General features: G+C 38.2%; 1 protein-coding gene across 7 annotated transcripts in view; it reads right to left on the bottom strand.

Annotated features, from left to right (window-relative positions):
• The window catches only part of NFIB (nuclear factor I/B), a 228,322-nt gene that overhangs the window by 87,682 nt on the left and 122,823 nt on the right, over positions 1 to 17,817 (bottom strand). For all 7 annotated transcript variants that reach the window (XM_005869611.2, XM_005869605.2, XM_005869609.2 and 4 more), the window contains exon 3: positions 10,778 to 10,831. In XM_005869611.2, the coding sequence (XP_005869673.1) occupies positions 10,778 to 10,831 (54 nt within the window). The remainder of the gene's footprint in view (positions 1 to 10,777; positions 10,832 to 17,817) is intronic.

The raw sequence follows: 17,817 nt of genomic DNA, 5'->3' as shown, positions 1-17,817 counted from the left end.
CGAAAGGTCCCAGGTTCGATTCCGGTGAAGGGCATGTACCTTGGTTGCGGGCACATCCCCAGTAGGGAGTGTGCAGGAGGCAGCTGATCGATGTTTCTCTCTCATCAATGTTTCTAACTCTCTGTCCCTCTCCCTTCCTCTCTGTAAAAAAACCAATAAAATATTTTTTTTAAAAAAAACTAAGAACCATATGACTTCACTCATATGTGGGATGATATATAACTGAAACTCAGACACAGACAACAGTATGGTGGTTGACAGAAGGAAGAGGGTGGGAGCTAGGAAAGGGTAAAGGGGGGCAACTATATGGTGATGGAAGATGATCTGACTTTGGGTGGTGGGCACATAATGCAATATGCAGATCAATGTATCATACAAATGTACACTTGAAACCTATATGACCTTATTAACCAATGTAACCAAAATCAACTTAATAAAAAGAAGAGTCATGAGGGGAAAAAACCCACAAAGGTTCCTGGATTATCAGAAAGGGGCCCTGTTTTCAAAAGTATAGGCAGCAAAAGAAAAACTAAACAGTTGGACTATATTGAACTAACAAGTACCTGCACAGCAAAGGAAACAGTCAACAGGCAACCTATGGGAGGGGAGACAATGGCTGCACACTGTACATCTAACATGGGGTTAATCTCCTACAAGAAACTCCTACAAGTTAACAGCAAATATAAAAGAAAATAAATAAGTAATAACCTGACTTAAAATGGGTGCAGGACTCAGATTTTCTCCAAAGAAGATATACCAATGGCCAGAAGGCATATTTTAAAAGGCTCAATGTGACTAATCATCAGCAAATGCAAATCAAAATCACAATGAGATATCATCTCACTTCTGTCAGGATGACTATGATCAAAAAACAAAGGCAACCAGCGTTGTGGCAGATGTGGAGAAACTGGATTCCTCGCACCCTGTTGGTGTGAATGCAAAGTGGTGTCACCACTATGGAAAAGAGTATACAAGTTCCTTGAAAAAAAAACTGAAAATAGAACTACCATGTGATCGAGCAATCCCACTTCTAGATATCTCACTTCTGTCAGGATGACTATGATCAAAAAACAAAGACAACCAGCGTTGTGGAAGATGTGGAGACACTGGATTCCTCGCACCCTGTTGCTGTGAATGCAAAGTGGTGTCACCGCTATGGAAAAGAGTATGCAAGTTCCTTGGGGAAAAAAAAACTGAAAATAGAACTACCATGTGATCCAGCAATCCCACTTCTAGATATTTATCCAAAAGAGTTGAAATCAGGATCTCGAAGAGATATCTGAATTCCCATGTTCACTGCAGCACTATTCATAATAGCCAAGATGTGAAAACAAACTAAATATCCACCAACAGATGAATGGGTGAAGAACAGGTGGTGGTATATACATATAGTACTATTTCACCTTTATAAAAAAAGGAAAGGTTGCAATATGCAACAACATGGATAAGCCTTGAGGATATTGTGCTAAGTGAAATAAACCAGTCATAGAAAGACAAATACTGCATGATTCCACTAAAATTAGGTATCAAAAATAGTCAGTATCATAGAATCAGAAAGTGAAATGTTGGCCACCAGGGGAATTAGTAATCGGCATGCATAAATTTTCAATTGTACAAGATTGATAGCTCTAGAGATCTGCTGTACAGCCTTGTAACTATAGTCAGCAATAATGCATTATATACTTTAAAATTTGTTAACAGGGTAGATCTCATGTTAAGTGTTCTTACCACAATAAAATAACATTCTTTTTAAAGTAAGGAAGAATTTTTAAGTAAAGCACGGTCAATAAAATCAAATTAATTCTCGAGAATATGGAAGCAGGAATAGAATGCAAAGGAACTAGTGGACTCCAATGGCAAAACGTTATGAATGTAATGAGAATAATTTCAGTGAGGACAGAAGCCCAGCTGCAGAAGAAGTCAAGAAAATATTTTAGAGTCTTTCATGTCATGTCATGGGGGGGGGGGAAGAGAGAGAGAGAGAGAGAAAGATGGGACATTTGAATAAAGGGAGTTATCTGAATGAGGGACAAAGATGCATTTCTAAAAGTAAGAAATAAGTTGCTAGGATGAAGAAAATAGAATAAGGAAGAAATATGGAGAGGGCCAGGAAAAGGAAGGGCCAGAGAAAAATTTCAATGGAGACAGAAAAGTTGGTGGCTTCAGAAAGTAGTAACACCAGGAAAAGGCAAGTGGGAAAATATTTATACAATGTTAATACAAGGGACCCAGAGATAAAGTTTGCCAGGGGAAAAGCAATCTAAAATAATACATTTGTACTATTGCTCATATCACTATTAAAAACTGTAACAAACTTTCATTCTACATTTCCTCAGATGTCAAAAGGCTTAGAACAAAACTGAGGATCTAAAAATTATAATTCTACTTCACCATGAGACTTGAGGACATCTGCTCCTTTTGCTTCTTTTATATAATCTCCAACCTAATCTAATGCCTTTTATCTTGATTTGTAACATTGTTTATGCCATTTTATGTCTTTATGGGATGGCAGTGTAAAAATCGAATGTACTTCTATTTGGTTCCACATCTAATGGTACTTCCTGCAGGAAGTCTTCTGGATCAACCCAGCTGGAAGGGAAAGGAGTATCAAAAGCCCTCACTTTCCTGCTACTCACCAGGTGTGCTCTCCTGTCTGATGCTTACAACTGGCCTGGTTATAGTTACTGTGCTCACTTCCAAGGAACTTGTCTGATTTACTCATGTGCTCCATGGCCCTCAGGGTTGTGGTGAAACATGGAGCCTTCATTGGGGGTCTAATTCCAAAGTTCATATATTTCTCACTCCATCATGCTTTCTACAATGGCTGGAAATAGTATTTCACAAATTTGAACTCTCATGACACTGGAGTTGTAGCACTAAATTATATATATATATACTAGAGGCCCAGTGCACAAAATTTATGCATGGGTAGGGTCCCTAGGCCTGGCCAGCGATCAGGGCCGATCTGTGGGGCTACCAGTGGGGCAATTGGGTGCCCCCACTGGCACCCACCTTGGCTGGCCTGGGGCCTGTGGGCTGGGGGAAGCTCCTTGAGCGTCTGTCCCCTGATGGTCAGTGCGCATCATAGTGACTGGTCGTTCCACTGTTCGGTCGATTTGCATATTAGGCTTTTATTATATAGGATACACACACACACACACACACACATACACACACAGGATGGGGCAAAAATAGGTTTACATTTGCATGTGAGTTTATTCTTGTATTATTATTCATTAATTATTGTATTATTCTCCATACAAACCATGGTAAACCTACATTTGCCACACCCTGTGAGTATGAAATATACACTGTATATATTTATGAACAGAAAAGTTTGGGGACAGCAAAGCTCATGGGTAATTCATGTTTTTATCTTCTGTAGCACCTAGAATAATGCCATGCACACAATAGATGCTCATTAAATATCTGTTAGCTGAAAAATTCACCTATAGACAGCTCTTGCTAGACGGTTTATTATTCTTGGTGTGGAGTGGTGTATATTCCCAACTCCTCAAGAGCAAATGACAGTCTCTACTCCTTATTTTGAGCTCAGGCAACAGAAGTTGCCCAATATCCTGTCTCCTGGAGTGTGATTTAACGCTGAATTCAGCAACCAGCGGACACTCGGTTAATATTATTTGTTGACTGGGAAGATGTGCAAAAATCTTTCTTTCATAACCGTATAGGATATTACTAAATTATCTTTTTCCCCAAAATTAAATATTACAGATAATTAGGCTGGAATCATTGTAGAGGCTGGGCATGGTGCCAACTGCTCTGTAGATTAACCTTTAGGGGTGAGTTGGATACAAGTACCCATAATGTTGCCTGTACGACTAAGCAGCTAAGGGCTATGTATCCTTCGAGCTTTTTAACAGTAGTTGGTGAAGAAGGCACTTTCCTCATCCTCTCTTCCTTTATTCTGAATTCTATCATAAATTTGAACATTGAGGAACTTTACTGAATGTGCTGTATTAAAAAAAAAAACACCACAAACAAAAAACAAAACAAAGAAACAAACAAACAAAAACCTCAGATGATAAAGAGGAAAAATGTTCCTGAAACAAAATCTGTTAGGGGAAAAAAAATCCTCTGATTTTAGCACTGACTTGCACAGACCTCATTCTCAAATTACTTAAAAGCTTTACCTACAACTTCAGGTCTTACCACAGTTCACCAATCCTTTTAGTGTCTTTCCATTTACACTGTTATGAATAGAAAGCCTGTTTATACTCTGTTGCATACTGTTTAGTGCCAACGTTTAAAATTACTTCTAAGTATCATGAAAGAGTGAATTTTCCCCCGTGGAAAACATTTTGATTCTCCTGGTAGATACAATAATTGAGGATATGAGAAGGAGTGGGTATAAACTTATTAATTGATGAGTAAACAGTCTATGATTTTAAAAAATAAAGTATATTTTCTCTTTTCTTTGACTCTGAACACCATCTCTGAAGATAAAACATGCTCTATGAGCCCTGGCTGGGTAGCTCAGTTGGTTAAATTGTTGTTTGGTACACCAAAGTCGCAGGATCAATCCCCAGTCAGGGTACATATAAGTATAACCAATGAATGCATAAGTAAGTGAAATGACAAATCAATGTTTCTCTCTCTCTGACACACACACACACACACACACACACAAATAAAAAAAAACAAAAAACATGCTCTATGAGATCTTCAAGGGCTATGCAAATATATCCACCTTCATATACAAATACAAAAACGTTTTATTATTTTTGTAACTAGTAGAAAGTATTGTTTGTCCCAAACTCCAAGTTTTGGGGGAAAAGTGAAGATTTAAGTAAACATGGGTCCTAGTGATCCCAACAGATAACAACTAAAAATGCAGATGCTGGGCTCATTTTCTTGGTAATTATTTGGTTGTTTTCATTAGTTTCATGACAACCCTCTGTTGGTTTCATTCTCAGTATCTATATAATAGGGTTGGGGAGTTTTCAACCTCAAAATTTTTATTATTTAAATATTTCTTTTTTTAATCCTCATCTGAGAATATTTCCCCATTGATTTTTAGACCGAGTGGAAGGGAGGGGGAGAGACAGAGAAAGAGAAACATCGATGTCAAAGAGACACATCGATTTGTTGCCTCCTGTATGCACCCTGACCAGGGCCGAGGATCGAGTCAGCAACCAAGGTGCATGCCCTTGACCAGAATCTAACCCAGGACCCTTCAGACCGCAGGCCAACGTTCTACCATTGAGCCAAACTGGCTAGGGCTAAAGATCTCTTTTTAAAAAAATATGTTTTATTGATTTTTTACAGAGAGCAAGGGAGAGAGATAGAGAGTTAGAAACATCGATGAGAGAGAAACATCCATCTGACACACACACACACACACACACACACACACAAATAAAAAAAACAAAAAACATGCTCTATGAGATCTTCAAGGGCTATGCAAATATATCCACCTTCATATACAAATACAAAAACGTTTTATTATTTTTGTAACTAGTAGAAAGTATTGTTTGTCCCAAACTCCAAGTTTTGGGGGAAAAGTGAAGATTTAAGTAAACATGGGTCCTAGTGATCCCAACAGATAACAACTAAAAATGCAGATGCTGGGCTCATTTTCTTGATAATTATTTGGTTGTTTTCATTAGTTTCATGACAACCCTCTGTTGGTTTCATTCTCAGTATCTATATAATAGGGTTGGGGAGTTTTCAACCTCAAAATTTTTATTATTTAAATATTTCTTTTTTTAATCCTCATCTGAGAATATTTCCCCATTGATTTTTAGACCGAGTGGAAGGGAGGGGGAGAGACAGAGAAAGAGAAACATCGATGTCAAAGAGACACATCGATTTGTTGCCTCCTGTATGCACCCTGACCAGGGCCGAGGATCGAGTCAGCAACCAAGGTGCATGCCCTTGACCAGAATCTAACCCAGGACCCTTCAGACCGCAGGCCAACGTTCTACCATTGAGCCAAACTGGCTAGGGCTAAAGATCTCTTTTTAAAAAAATATGTTTTATTGATTTTTTACAGAGAGGAAGGGAGAGGGATAGAGAGTTAGAAACATCGATGAGAGAGAAACATCGATCAGCTGCCTCCTGCACACCTCCTACTGGGGATGTGCCCGCAACTAAGGTACATGCCCTTGACCGGAATCGAACCTGGGACCCTTCAGTCCGCAGGCCAACGCCCTATCCACTGAGCCAAACCGGTCAGGGCTAAAGATCTCTTTATTGCAAGGCAAGCATATTGCTATGGTTAACAGATACTCCTTGTTTAGTTTATTCAATTAATTATATTTGGTTCCATCTTTGTTCCAGAGAGAATATAGGTGGCTTATTTGATGTACACTCAATACATGATCCTAATTGCTCCCAGAGGTTTTGCCAGACTACATGCAAAAGTCAACAAAACAGCACAAGCACCCTATAAAATGTGCAACAACAACCAAAAAAAGTAGAATAAGTTCATGTCATTCCAAGAAAGCTCTGGTTGAGGGCACTTGGAATACTTAGTAAGATTAAATGATAAAATTTGCAAAAACTGCCCTGGGATTCAAAGTTTCTTTGTTATATTTCCTGCCATGTGAGAGCACATCACAAAAGTACAGCCTTCCTAGCCCTAACTGGTTTGGCTCAGTGGATACAGCTTCGGCCTGCGGACTGAAGGGTCCTGGGTTTGATTCCAGTCAAGGGCACACGCTGGGTTGCAGGCTCGATCCCCACTAGGGGGCGTGCAGGAGGCAGCTGATCAATGATTCTCATCATTGATGTTTCTATTTCTAAAAGAAGGTTTCAGCTTTGAAATGACTTAGAAGCAAAATCTAACTTCTAGATGGCCTTGTTCTCCTTTGATATTAACCATTCCAGCATTAGGCAAATCACTGAGATTGGGAAATCGAACAAGATCATAGCCAAGGAATGTAGAGACAGAAAAGAATAGAGCAAAACAAAGCTAATTTTAAAAGATTATAGTCTAATCACACATTTCCTAAAAGTGGCAGGGGAGTTTTTACTTAGTTAAAATAAAATTATATCTGAATCTAAGACCATAAATGAATGATTTACCATCAGTTGGTCCACAACAGTTGTTTCCTAATATTGAGAGAGGGTTCTTATAGTTCTGTTGCTCACAACAGATTAATTTGATATTTAAAACTAAGTACACATAAATATATAACTTCTGAGTCTATCATAAACAAGAGAAATGTACATCATAAAAGATGAAGTGGCCCTAAGGCTTTTTGAACGATTTTTTAAATATATTTTATTGATTTTTTACAGAGAGAAAGGGAGAGGGACAGAGAGTTAGAAACATTGATGAGAGAGAAACATCAATTCAGCTGCCTCCTGCACACTCCCCGCTGGGGATGTGCCCACAACCAAGGTATGTGCCCTTGACCGGAATCGAACCTGGGACCCTTCAGTCCACAGGCTGATGCTCTATCCACTGAGCCAAACCAGTCAGGGCAAGGCTTTTTGACCAAAAGAACAACGTCATGTCCTTGAACATCATCAAACCTTTAGAGCGCCTTAGCCCCGAAAAGATTACGGGGCCCATTCCCACCATGTCACAAAGAATAAAAACAAAATATTAAGTCACAAATAGCATAAGGAAATACCATAAGAACGATTTAAATGTGTTTTAAAATAACAAAACTACGCAAGTGCTTTTAAAAATAACAAGTATCAAATATCCCTCCTCTCCAAAACACGTTGCTTTTGTTCACTTGTATTTAGTTTGCTCACTGAGTACTAACCCCAATCAAGAAAGACAAGTTAAAAACTAAAGGCCTATCTGTAGATGTCCGTAGTGCAATTTGGAGAACTTTAGGGTCACCCTCCAGAAGTTCAGAGGAATCAGCAAGAAAGTGGCCTCCGCGTCAGACAGTCAGGCCTGATGCTGGAGAGAAGCCACGCCGGGGCTGGGGGGCGGGGGTTGTGGAGAGACACATGTGCATCTGCTCTGATAGGATGACTGGATGGGATTCCACCCTCATGTCAACAGTGGGGAAAAGATGTCAAAGAGCCTTTAGCTCTAAAAGGGCTTGCATTGTTGCCATCTCTTTCCCAACCTGTTAGGAAATGAACACAGGAGTAGATGGTAGCAACTGCCATGGCTTGCACATCTCCCAGTGGAAAACTACCAGCGATAAGAAAGTGTTCACCATCAAGGTGATCTTTCCCAAAAGTTTAACTCCTCTTTGTTATAACAATACAAGCAGCAAAGTGATTTGATTGTTTCATTGCTTATGGTAGTAGGTTTTGATTTTTCCCATAAATGGATTGTGCCTTCTCCAGATATTGAAACCCCACTTGGAGATTTCACATTTCAGCCAAGGCCAGAATACAGAGATGAAAAGGGCCTCCCAAAGATGAATTACACTCTAAAATACCAAACATGCTTGCACTTATGAAAAGAGCTTTTAATAATAAGTATAATTTATCTCAACTGACTGTAATACAAAAACCGTAGTAAGCTCTGATTTTTCACATTTCAAATTAGAAACTAGTCTATGTTCCTAACAGCTTGATTTATTTCAAGGTATTACAGAACAAATTCTTAATTTCATCAAACAGAATTCCTTAATAATCTCTATGGTTCATCCCATAATATAATGATATATGCAAAGCATGTTAAAATGATGGAATGTTTCTGAATCATCAAAGAATATTCTAATTATATTCCATTTAATTTTGGTATTATGTATGTTCTACTATATTCTAACTCTGAAGAACTGGTAATTGATGTATAATGTATGTATATACAATATTCAACAACCTAGTTTTAGGACGTAGTTCTCAAAAAGGCTCAATTTCCAAGAAAAATTTAAAAGGAAAAAAAATTAGGTTTGATTGTTTCTGTTTGCCATATTATATGCAAACAGATAAATTAAGAGATGCTACACTGAATGCAGCAAGAAAAAGACGTGACAAAACTTCTGGACAAATATTGAAAAATTGAATTTTGACATTACGTAACTATTCAAAGTTTCGTTCAGCTCAAGGGAAGAATATTCTTAAGTGAGCATAATTCTTTCTGTACGTGTTCAGAAATGCATTTCAAACAATAACAGCTTATTAATTTCAAATCAAGCTGTCATTCTAAGGCACAGAACATACCCTTTATTTAGTCTGACTTAAAATACTTATCAACTCTTTTTCTATTAGAGGGTTCTTCCTCTCCCATTCTTTGTAAAGTGAATAAGGAAGCTTTTAAAACATGTTTGGGTACAATTCACTCTTGGCTATCTTCCTATGCAGAGGAAACATCAGTCAATTAAAAAGAAGAAATTTTAAAGATTACAAGCTAATGAAATTTCCTCAACTTCAGAAAATTTCTGAAAAAATTCATTATATTGTATAAATAATTTATCATTGTAATCAATGTATAATTTATAAAATTATAAAGAGCTTTTCTTTGGGGGGATTCTAATTATCCAGACATAAAAAATAAAAGAATAAATTCACTGAAATTTACATTTAAAATTGTTTGGTCTTTTTAATGTTTTGTTATCAATTTGTAATAATATTAAAATGTTTTGATGAAAGTAATGAAAAATCAACTTAGTATACATTTTCAAATCTACATTTAAGTAGAACTTTTTATCTTTAAAGTATATATTATTTTGTCAAACAATACGATTCTGTACAATACAGAGTAACTATGTAGTTGTAAAAAAATAATTTTTCTAATATAAAATTATGGTCAAGACTCAGAAAAATAATCTGTTTGACTTTGCATTTTTATTTGGATATTTACTTGATGTATCTTTCCAACACCATTTAAAACAAGGCTGGTCTGACATCTTTTCTGTAGTTCTGGGCTTCTTCAGGTATTTCCACCTCACATTAGCAAAGCATGGTGACAAGGAAGATCAAACAATTAAGGACTGAAAACTAAGTCTACCTGAGGAAACTTTTATTAAATTTTCTGGTTTATTTTCCATGTAAATACAGATGCAATTATTTAGGGAGGTAGATGGCATCTGTGTTTTTTGTTTGGATGTTTTGTTTGTTTTGGTGTTTGTTTTTGTTAGCTTTATTCTTAGAGCATTCCTTTGCCAAAGTTACAGATATAATTAAAATCTTTACGACGCTGAAATATTAGAAGTTCTCCTTTGCACTGGATTTACCTCATGTGAAAAGACACCCCTCCTAAATCAATACCAAAAGTCTGTATGTTCAGATTTAGGAGCAACAAAAATGAAGACAGCCAACTTATAAAAGCCCATTTTCAGATTTGGAACAACTTCTGAAAATAAAGGGGATACTTGGCATACATTACACTAAACGAAAAGTCCAACTCTCATTATTTCCTGATTCTGGGAATCCAATAAAAACCTTATGGAATAAAAACTCGTTTGCAAAAATCCATCACTGACAACATAACCAACCACCACTACCACCCTCTATAGTTAAGAGTATGGAAAATTTTACTTTTTCTTGTGCGTTTTATAAGAAAGATGTAAACGGGATTTGGGTTTTGTTTTTGTTTTGGGCTTTTCAAACAGCAATGACTTTTAGCACCTGAAAGATACACAACTAAAATACACGCATATTCATTTTCAAAGAAACACCAACAAAAATGAAAACGTTGGCGATTACGTAAATGCTGATGACGCCAATGTAGAAGCATGTGCCGCCGTGAAGGGCCTGAGCAGAATCACATCTTGTCCTGATCATACCTGCCCGCCAGAACAAAATAGGCAGCTGACCAATTATGGGCTGTGTATCTGCACAGTGGTACCTTTGTTCTGCAACGTCAGATTGCAAACGTCCTGGAACACATATTTACCTGGAGGATTTTTGGCAGGATCGTTGTGGCTTGGACTTCCTGATTGTCCAGAATCTGTAACGAAATCACAGAAAATGTTTTATTTTTAATTTGTTTTCAAAGAATTTCACAATCCTCAGAAGGGCTTCAAAAATGTTTTTTAAGGTAGAACAATGAAGTTGAGTGTTTAGATAAAGTCTACTTTCCCAAGCCTTTCAGCAGCAACATTTTATTTATCAAATTAGATGAATGCCTATACATATTCCTGTGTGGGGTGGGGGGGGAGGGATTATAGCTCTGTAAGAGTATTTGAGTAGAGCAAGACTTTTTTTGAAACAAAAGGTCTGGCAATAAAGGTGGTTTGAAGGTTGGGGCCTGTCAGTAGCAACATGAAATACCCCAGATAAATCCTCTAAAAATGCAATCTGAGTGTAATGAAACATGCTTTTAAAAAACTTGAAGAGGTTTTATTCAATGATTAAAATACGCAGAAACGAGAGTCCGTTTTTCAGGATTTCCTGTGCGTACACATGTGTCCGCTCCAATAATCCCCCAACCTACTGGACCCAGGCCCAGATTTGTCTGCATCCCATAATAGCAATCGATTTGCAAACACCAAGAAAAGCACAAATTACTAGGTAGATACCAACAGGGCTTGGTGGAGAGCAAATTGTTGGATCAATTTAATTTCCATCTGTCATAGACGGAGGGCCTGCAGATAAGGAGGGAGAGATCGATGCTGTGGATCTGAATTTCCTGCACCACTTTATTCCTCACCGACGCTAGGAAAGGAACGTGAAGGCTACACGACTGTCAGGCAACACGCCTTTCCTGACGAATCCGACCCTGTGGTGTTTTGTTCACTCCTCTTTCCTCCTTGTCCCTTCTGCCTTTATCTGTGTCATTTGCCCCATATGATTATACACTTACTTACTTGCACGTCCCTTTGTAATATTCTTTGATTGGTTCTAGTATTTAAGCTTTGTCTCCCCAACTAAATGGCATGGCCCTAAGCAGAGACTGTCTACTTCTTTTGTGTCTTCCTCAGTGTGCTGCTCATGGCGGTGAACACACTAGGCTTTCAGAAACTGCCGGAGACATGGGGTGGCTCAGGTTCAGCAGCCTCCTCTGCTTGCCTAGAAAAGGCAATTTTGAACTTGATGGTAAATTTCAACAAAATCTGATAGGTGGGCACAGACACGCCTGTCTTTTCCCTGTGACCCTGTCACTGCACCTAAGCCAAGACAGGGATCCAGTGTCATTTAAGCAGAAGAATCTTGTGCAAGTTTTTTTCAGTGGGGTTATTCAGCTCTTTCCCTTAAGAGATTAACATGCTGCAACTGCTGTTTCTACTATTCAATGCAAGGACATCCCGTTAGTTTCTTTCTGTAGAAAACTTGGTTATTTATTTCTGCCCTTTGCCTCGGGCCTGCTAACTAGATTTAATGCTGAGATCAGATTTTTACCCCTTCATCCCACTTCCTTGTCAGTTTCTTTTTGCTCCAGAACAGTTTTCATGTAATCGTGGTAAACACATTTAGTGATCCCCACATTATCCTCAATTTATCCTGAGTTCTCAAAATGGAAGTAAAAAACTGGTAAGACGACTCTGCAAGTCAAATTCTGACTGGGGTTGCCTCTCTAAAAAGCTCGTCCCTCATCTCCAAATTATTCTATTACATCTTCTGAAATTGAGGAGCGATTCAGTGATTTATAATTTGGGAGATCAATCTTTCTCTTTTTACATTCCTGTAAAAGATGGTACAACATTGGCCACTTTCCAGGCATGGAGCGTGATAGTTACATAAAAATGATAAATCATATCATTGTGCTACAACCTCAGCTATTTCTGCCTTGAGCCCCTCTGACAAATGACCCTCTGTATTGACACTACATTACAGTTTGATTTCTCAAGCGACTCCAACATTTTGAGTAGTTCCTATGTGTGCAGATTAGCACACCCACTGACCAGAGCCTCCCCCCATGTGTTCTCTTCCCTTCTAACGCTGCCTCACATTTATGGAGGTCTAGGCATGCACCCCTCAAGGTGGCTCATGCCACCTTCATGATGACACACAGTGTGGCAGGTTAAGGTTGTCATCAGAGAACAGAAGTTGTAGACTCTACATGAAGCTTAGCATGTTTAATTAAGTCAACTTCAAAATGGCATCACGAAACGCTTTCCCAATGTCTCGTTGCTAAAAGCTGGACCAGTAAAGAATGACGGTCTCCCCCATTCCTAAGAAAGCATTCCTTTAGAACACGGCACCCCCTGTGACCACAACATCCCACTTGGGAAACCCTGTTCTTTTCTACTACAAATTACCCTTTTCCTCCATTTCCAACAAATGCAGACCAACCTCTTCAACTGAAAAAATACAATTACAAAAAAAACCCGCAAGCATTTGAGGGAAATATGAAATAGACCCTAAATTTGAGTCATATACTAGCTTTTAATAAGAATTCCACTTACTAAAATGATCTGGCATTTACTGGCACACAACGGCAGCTTTCCCCTCATACTCCAGAGCCTGTGCCGTCCCAGGAGGTAAAATGGCACATACTGGCTCTCCAAGCATGGAGGAGGGCCCCTCGGGGAGAGGGCTAGAAAACACGTACTTTTCAGGCTGTAAATGCTAACACTATTATCTACTCTTAACTCTTATGTCACCTTATATCGGTCATTCAATTCCAACTGCTGGAAAAGGAAGCAAGCAGGGAGTCGCACTTGGCAGAAAAAGCAAAAATGAACTGTTATTGTGGTTATCTTCAGAGAAGCAATTATTCAGACCACATCCAAAACCCTTCCAGTTCACTACCCAGGTCAAATTACTCTATATCCAAAGGTTTCATTTAACCACTTCCATCATGTGCTCAAGTCGTGTGTGTGTGTGTGTATGTGTACTTAATGTGTCATAGCTCTGCCCCTCACTAGTGTGATCCTGTGCAAAATTACTTAACTCTTAGAGCCTTGGGGTCTTGATCTTTAAAACTGTAATACTATCTCTGTCATAGAATCATTGCCAAGATTTTATTATATAAGGCATCAAGCACTTGTTAGACACATTCTGCACCATCAATAAATGAAAGATAATATTAAACATAGAGGCCAAGTTAAAAAAAATGATTCATAGTTTGAATGGACCAACTTTCAGAAAGAAAAGGAGGAAAAGGACGTGACAAAATCCTGTCCATCCCAGGACAAGCATCTAATATTGTCTGTGGTTAACCAACTGAACATAGACCCAGTGTGTGCCCTTCGGAGAAGTCCCTCTATCCCCAAAACAGACAAGTCATATTGCTGTTGACAGGATCTCAGGAGCTATCATGCTCCAAAAGCAGTAGATATCAGCCATCTGATAAAATTACCTTCCGTAAGGCTTAAATATTTGAGGAAGAAGGCTGGTAAGGGTGGGGTTGTGAGTCGCCCAGCACACTGGATCTTCAGTCTAGAAAGGAGATTTTGATTCAGTAGAAAAATAAGGGAGGAGAATGGGCCTTGAAGGCAGCAGACCTAAACCAGTCCTCCGTCATTCCCTCCACATTTCATTTTTGTCTTCCTTGATCTCAATCTCTATTTTTTTTCTCATTTCCTTGTTTATATCTTTCTGGCTTACTGCACATAATGTAGATCTGAAATACATTTTGTACTCCATACTTATGACAATCTCATATTCCCATTCTTTAGGTTTAAGTGTGAATCAAGCATACTATATTTCTTCTTCTAGGAAGAAAATATTAATAAATCTATTTCTAAATTACTACTCAATCAATTCCTCCTCCCTTAGGTTATAGATTCCCCAGAAACTTACTAGAAAGGGTCCACACCCCCACATGCTGACCCTTACCAACTTTTCCTCAATCTTTTTCTACACTCCTTACAAAAAATCAGCCAATCTTTTATGGCTTTTCTAATATCTAAACTTTACCTAAGGAGTGACCGGGTTTCCATAATGAGCCAATTTTATAGAAAATCCTGGATACTTCAGTGATTTAAATGGCTTATCCAAAGTTAAATGACAACTATTAAAATACATGTCCTTTACATGGGCCACCCATTCAGACACATTGCCTCTTGGGTGGTTATGATGCAATCTGAAAATCATGCAAAGCCAAATGATCTTTTAGTAGATTACATGTTTCTGAGAACTTGACCTTCCCTTAACTTCCCACCATTTACCAATAACATTCAAAACATTTTTCACAAATTAAAAAAAAAAACACCTTTAGCTATTCTTTCTACCTACATTGGAAACAATAATTATTATCATTGAAGTCTTTACACCAACTGACGCTGGGAAGACAGGCCAACTCTAAATCAAATTTAGTTTGGATTCTCTCCACTAAACAAAGGACATTCTAATGTTTTACTTATAATCTGGTGGAAGTCCAATAAAATGTTTGTCAAATATATAAGATAATAAATAATGACCTGCTAAATGTTTGTTACTGAGTATTAACTTTCTAGGGGGGATGAACTCACTTATCTGATGTGGGTGGATCACCAAAACTGTGAAAGATTTTTTGAAGGTCGTTAATGTAAGCATCGATTAGATGCAAACCCAGTTGCTGATGTTTGGAACATAATAGGTTCTCCATAAATGCGTATTAAATTTCCATTTAATTTACAATAACAACCATTAAAAACATTGTTTAAAAAGGAAGAATATAAATTCTATGCCTTCTAGAAGCTCAGAGGCTACTCAAAGAGATAGAAATGTGCAAATTAAAAAATATACTATGGTAGGTACTATGAATGAGTATATACCAAGAGGGAACAACTGGTTCTTCCTAGGATGGATGGACAAGAGCATGTCATAAAAGTTATCAGTGGGAGGTGACCTTAGGAACAGGATCTTTAAAAAAATGAACAGATCTCATATCTTTCTAGTACCTATCCCACTCTACCAGCAGGGTGATCACTTAACACCCAAAACTGATTAAGCTACTTCCCTGCTCAAAGTCATACATATATCACAAATCCCAACAGGAAAAAAATTCAATTTTTTTAGTCCTTCAATCACCATAACCGGGCCCCTACCAACACCTGGGTCCTACCTTAGCTTTTGGATGTCCCACTATCTCCTGAGTCTTTGCATGTGGAGTCCTTCCCCCCCACCCCCTGAAGTTCTCCCTTTCAGATTCAGAACTGCATGAAGGCAGGGATGCTGCCTTAGTTGGTCCAATGGCCCTGATCTTTGGTACGGTGCCTCTCACATTTGGTTGAGGAAGTCAAATGAATAGGAAAAAACTGATCTGTAAAGCACAGAAGTGCACAAAGAAGAAAGGCTGGGCGTGCCCCCTCTGCGCAGAAACATACGTCAGAAGTCAAACAGACAAGCCTTTGGTAACGAGGAAAGAAGAGAGAAGAACAATTCCCAGGGCTAGGTCTCATGGCCTCATACAAGGTCCAATCTTCCTTGGAAATAGGATGGGTTTGATAAGAGGATCTACCATGAGTCAGAAATTAATTTTTCGTTCTCTCTTACAACGGGAAGAGATGTTTGGTGGGGATCTAGAAAGCAGGGCCCCAGTGTGTGAGTAGGAGGATGAGAAGCTGTTAATGAACTTTACATAGAAGTGGCCTTTCTACTCCAAGATGAAACTTATTCCAGGAATTCATTTTACTCTCTGACATCATGACTTGAGTATCAACAGGAAAACTACAATTAAGAAGCATGATTTTAATTTATAGTCATTTTGGTGCAAAGAAGGAACAGAACAAACTTGTCAGTTCCCTTCTGGCTCTAAAACTCTATGATTCTATAACAATCTAGCTTTTATATCCAGGGATATCAAAGAGTAAATGAAACCCACACTGTAACCTGTTAATCTACAGATAGCCTCCTGCTAGAACTAAAATTAGTCATCGTGTGATAAAAGGCTCCTTTGTCATATTCCTGTGCTTTAAGCAGGTAAAGAAACAGCCCATTGTCAACCAAAGAATATGGGATTTTTTAAAGGCTTAGATGAGCCCCCTTCTTTCTCTCTAAAACATTAGTGATTCTCAACATGCTAAAATAGTACATTTTTATGAATTAAATGAACATATAGCACACCATAAAGAATCACTTAAACAAGAGAAAAGTCAAGAAGTAAGGAACAAAAACTTGAGGGAAGGGACACAGATGCACTTCATAACAGGACACAAAAAAGTAAGACAAAAACATCCATCTTTTTATAGGAATTAGGGAGAAAACTGTTCCTCTCCTTGGGCAAACCTGGCTCGCCTCTTCCACCTCCCTCTGTTGCACCTCACTCTTGGCTATTTACTTTCCACAATGACTGATTCCCTGGGATTTATAGTGATTGGCTTTATGCAACGCACTATATAGCTTCGGTTTTAATGGAGGACTGCTTCATCCGTTGGCGTGACACAAAACTATAGTTTTACAATATTTTCTTTTTCCTCTATTAAATGTTTATTAGAATAACATAAAGAGAACATGGGAAAACTAAGTGCTTTACTTGTCTCACATTAGTATATACGTGTGCAGGACAATGCTCTCTCACTCTCTGGCTCTCTCTTATCTCGCTGTCTCTTCCCTCTGCTATTTCTGTTTCTCTGTCTCTTCTCAAAAGGACATTGCATTATATGACATCCACTTCGTTGCAAAACTTGAAAAAGCATCTATCCATGGGAAGCAGCAACTCTGTCACTTTCTTCCTTTTGTTTTTGTTGGTAATGTTGTTGTTTTTTTCTGTCACTTTCTTGATGGAATCTGTGTTTTTGCTGAATCTGTAACCCTTTTTTCTAAACCCAGATCTGAGCAGGAAGAGAAGTCAAACCTCTCTGAATGCTTTTGGCACAACCATAATAATATTCTGGAGACGTGGCTTCCTACATATTTTTAATAATACCTTTCCATCTACATTATTTCCCATTGGAAGACATGTTTGATAGTGCTAAATTCATCATTTTAAAGGATGCTGCAATGGTGAGGCTCCTTATAGATAAAGTAACTTAATAAACCAAAGAAAAACGTGGAAAGAGAAAGCAGATAGATGTGTAATATATCCTCTATTTTCTATCCTTACACATGCCATCTAGATCTGTGATT

Source organism: Myotis brandtii, unplaced genomic scaffold (genome assembly GCF_000412655.1).
Source record: "Myotis brandtii unplaced genomic scaffold, ASM41265v1 scaffold30, whole genome shotgun sequence".
NCBI lineage: Eukaryota > Metazoa > Chordata > Mammalia > Chiroptera > Vespertilionidae > Myotis > Myotis brandtii.
Note: the sequence above shows the minus strand (reverse complement) of the source record. Positions and strands in the feature narration are given on the sequence as shown.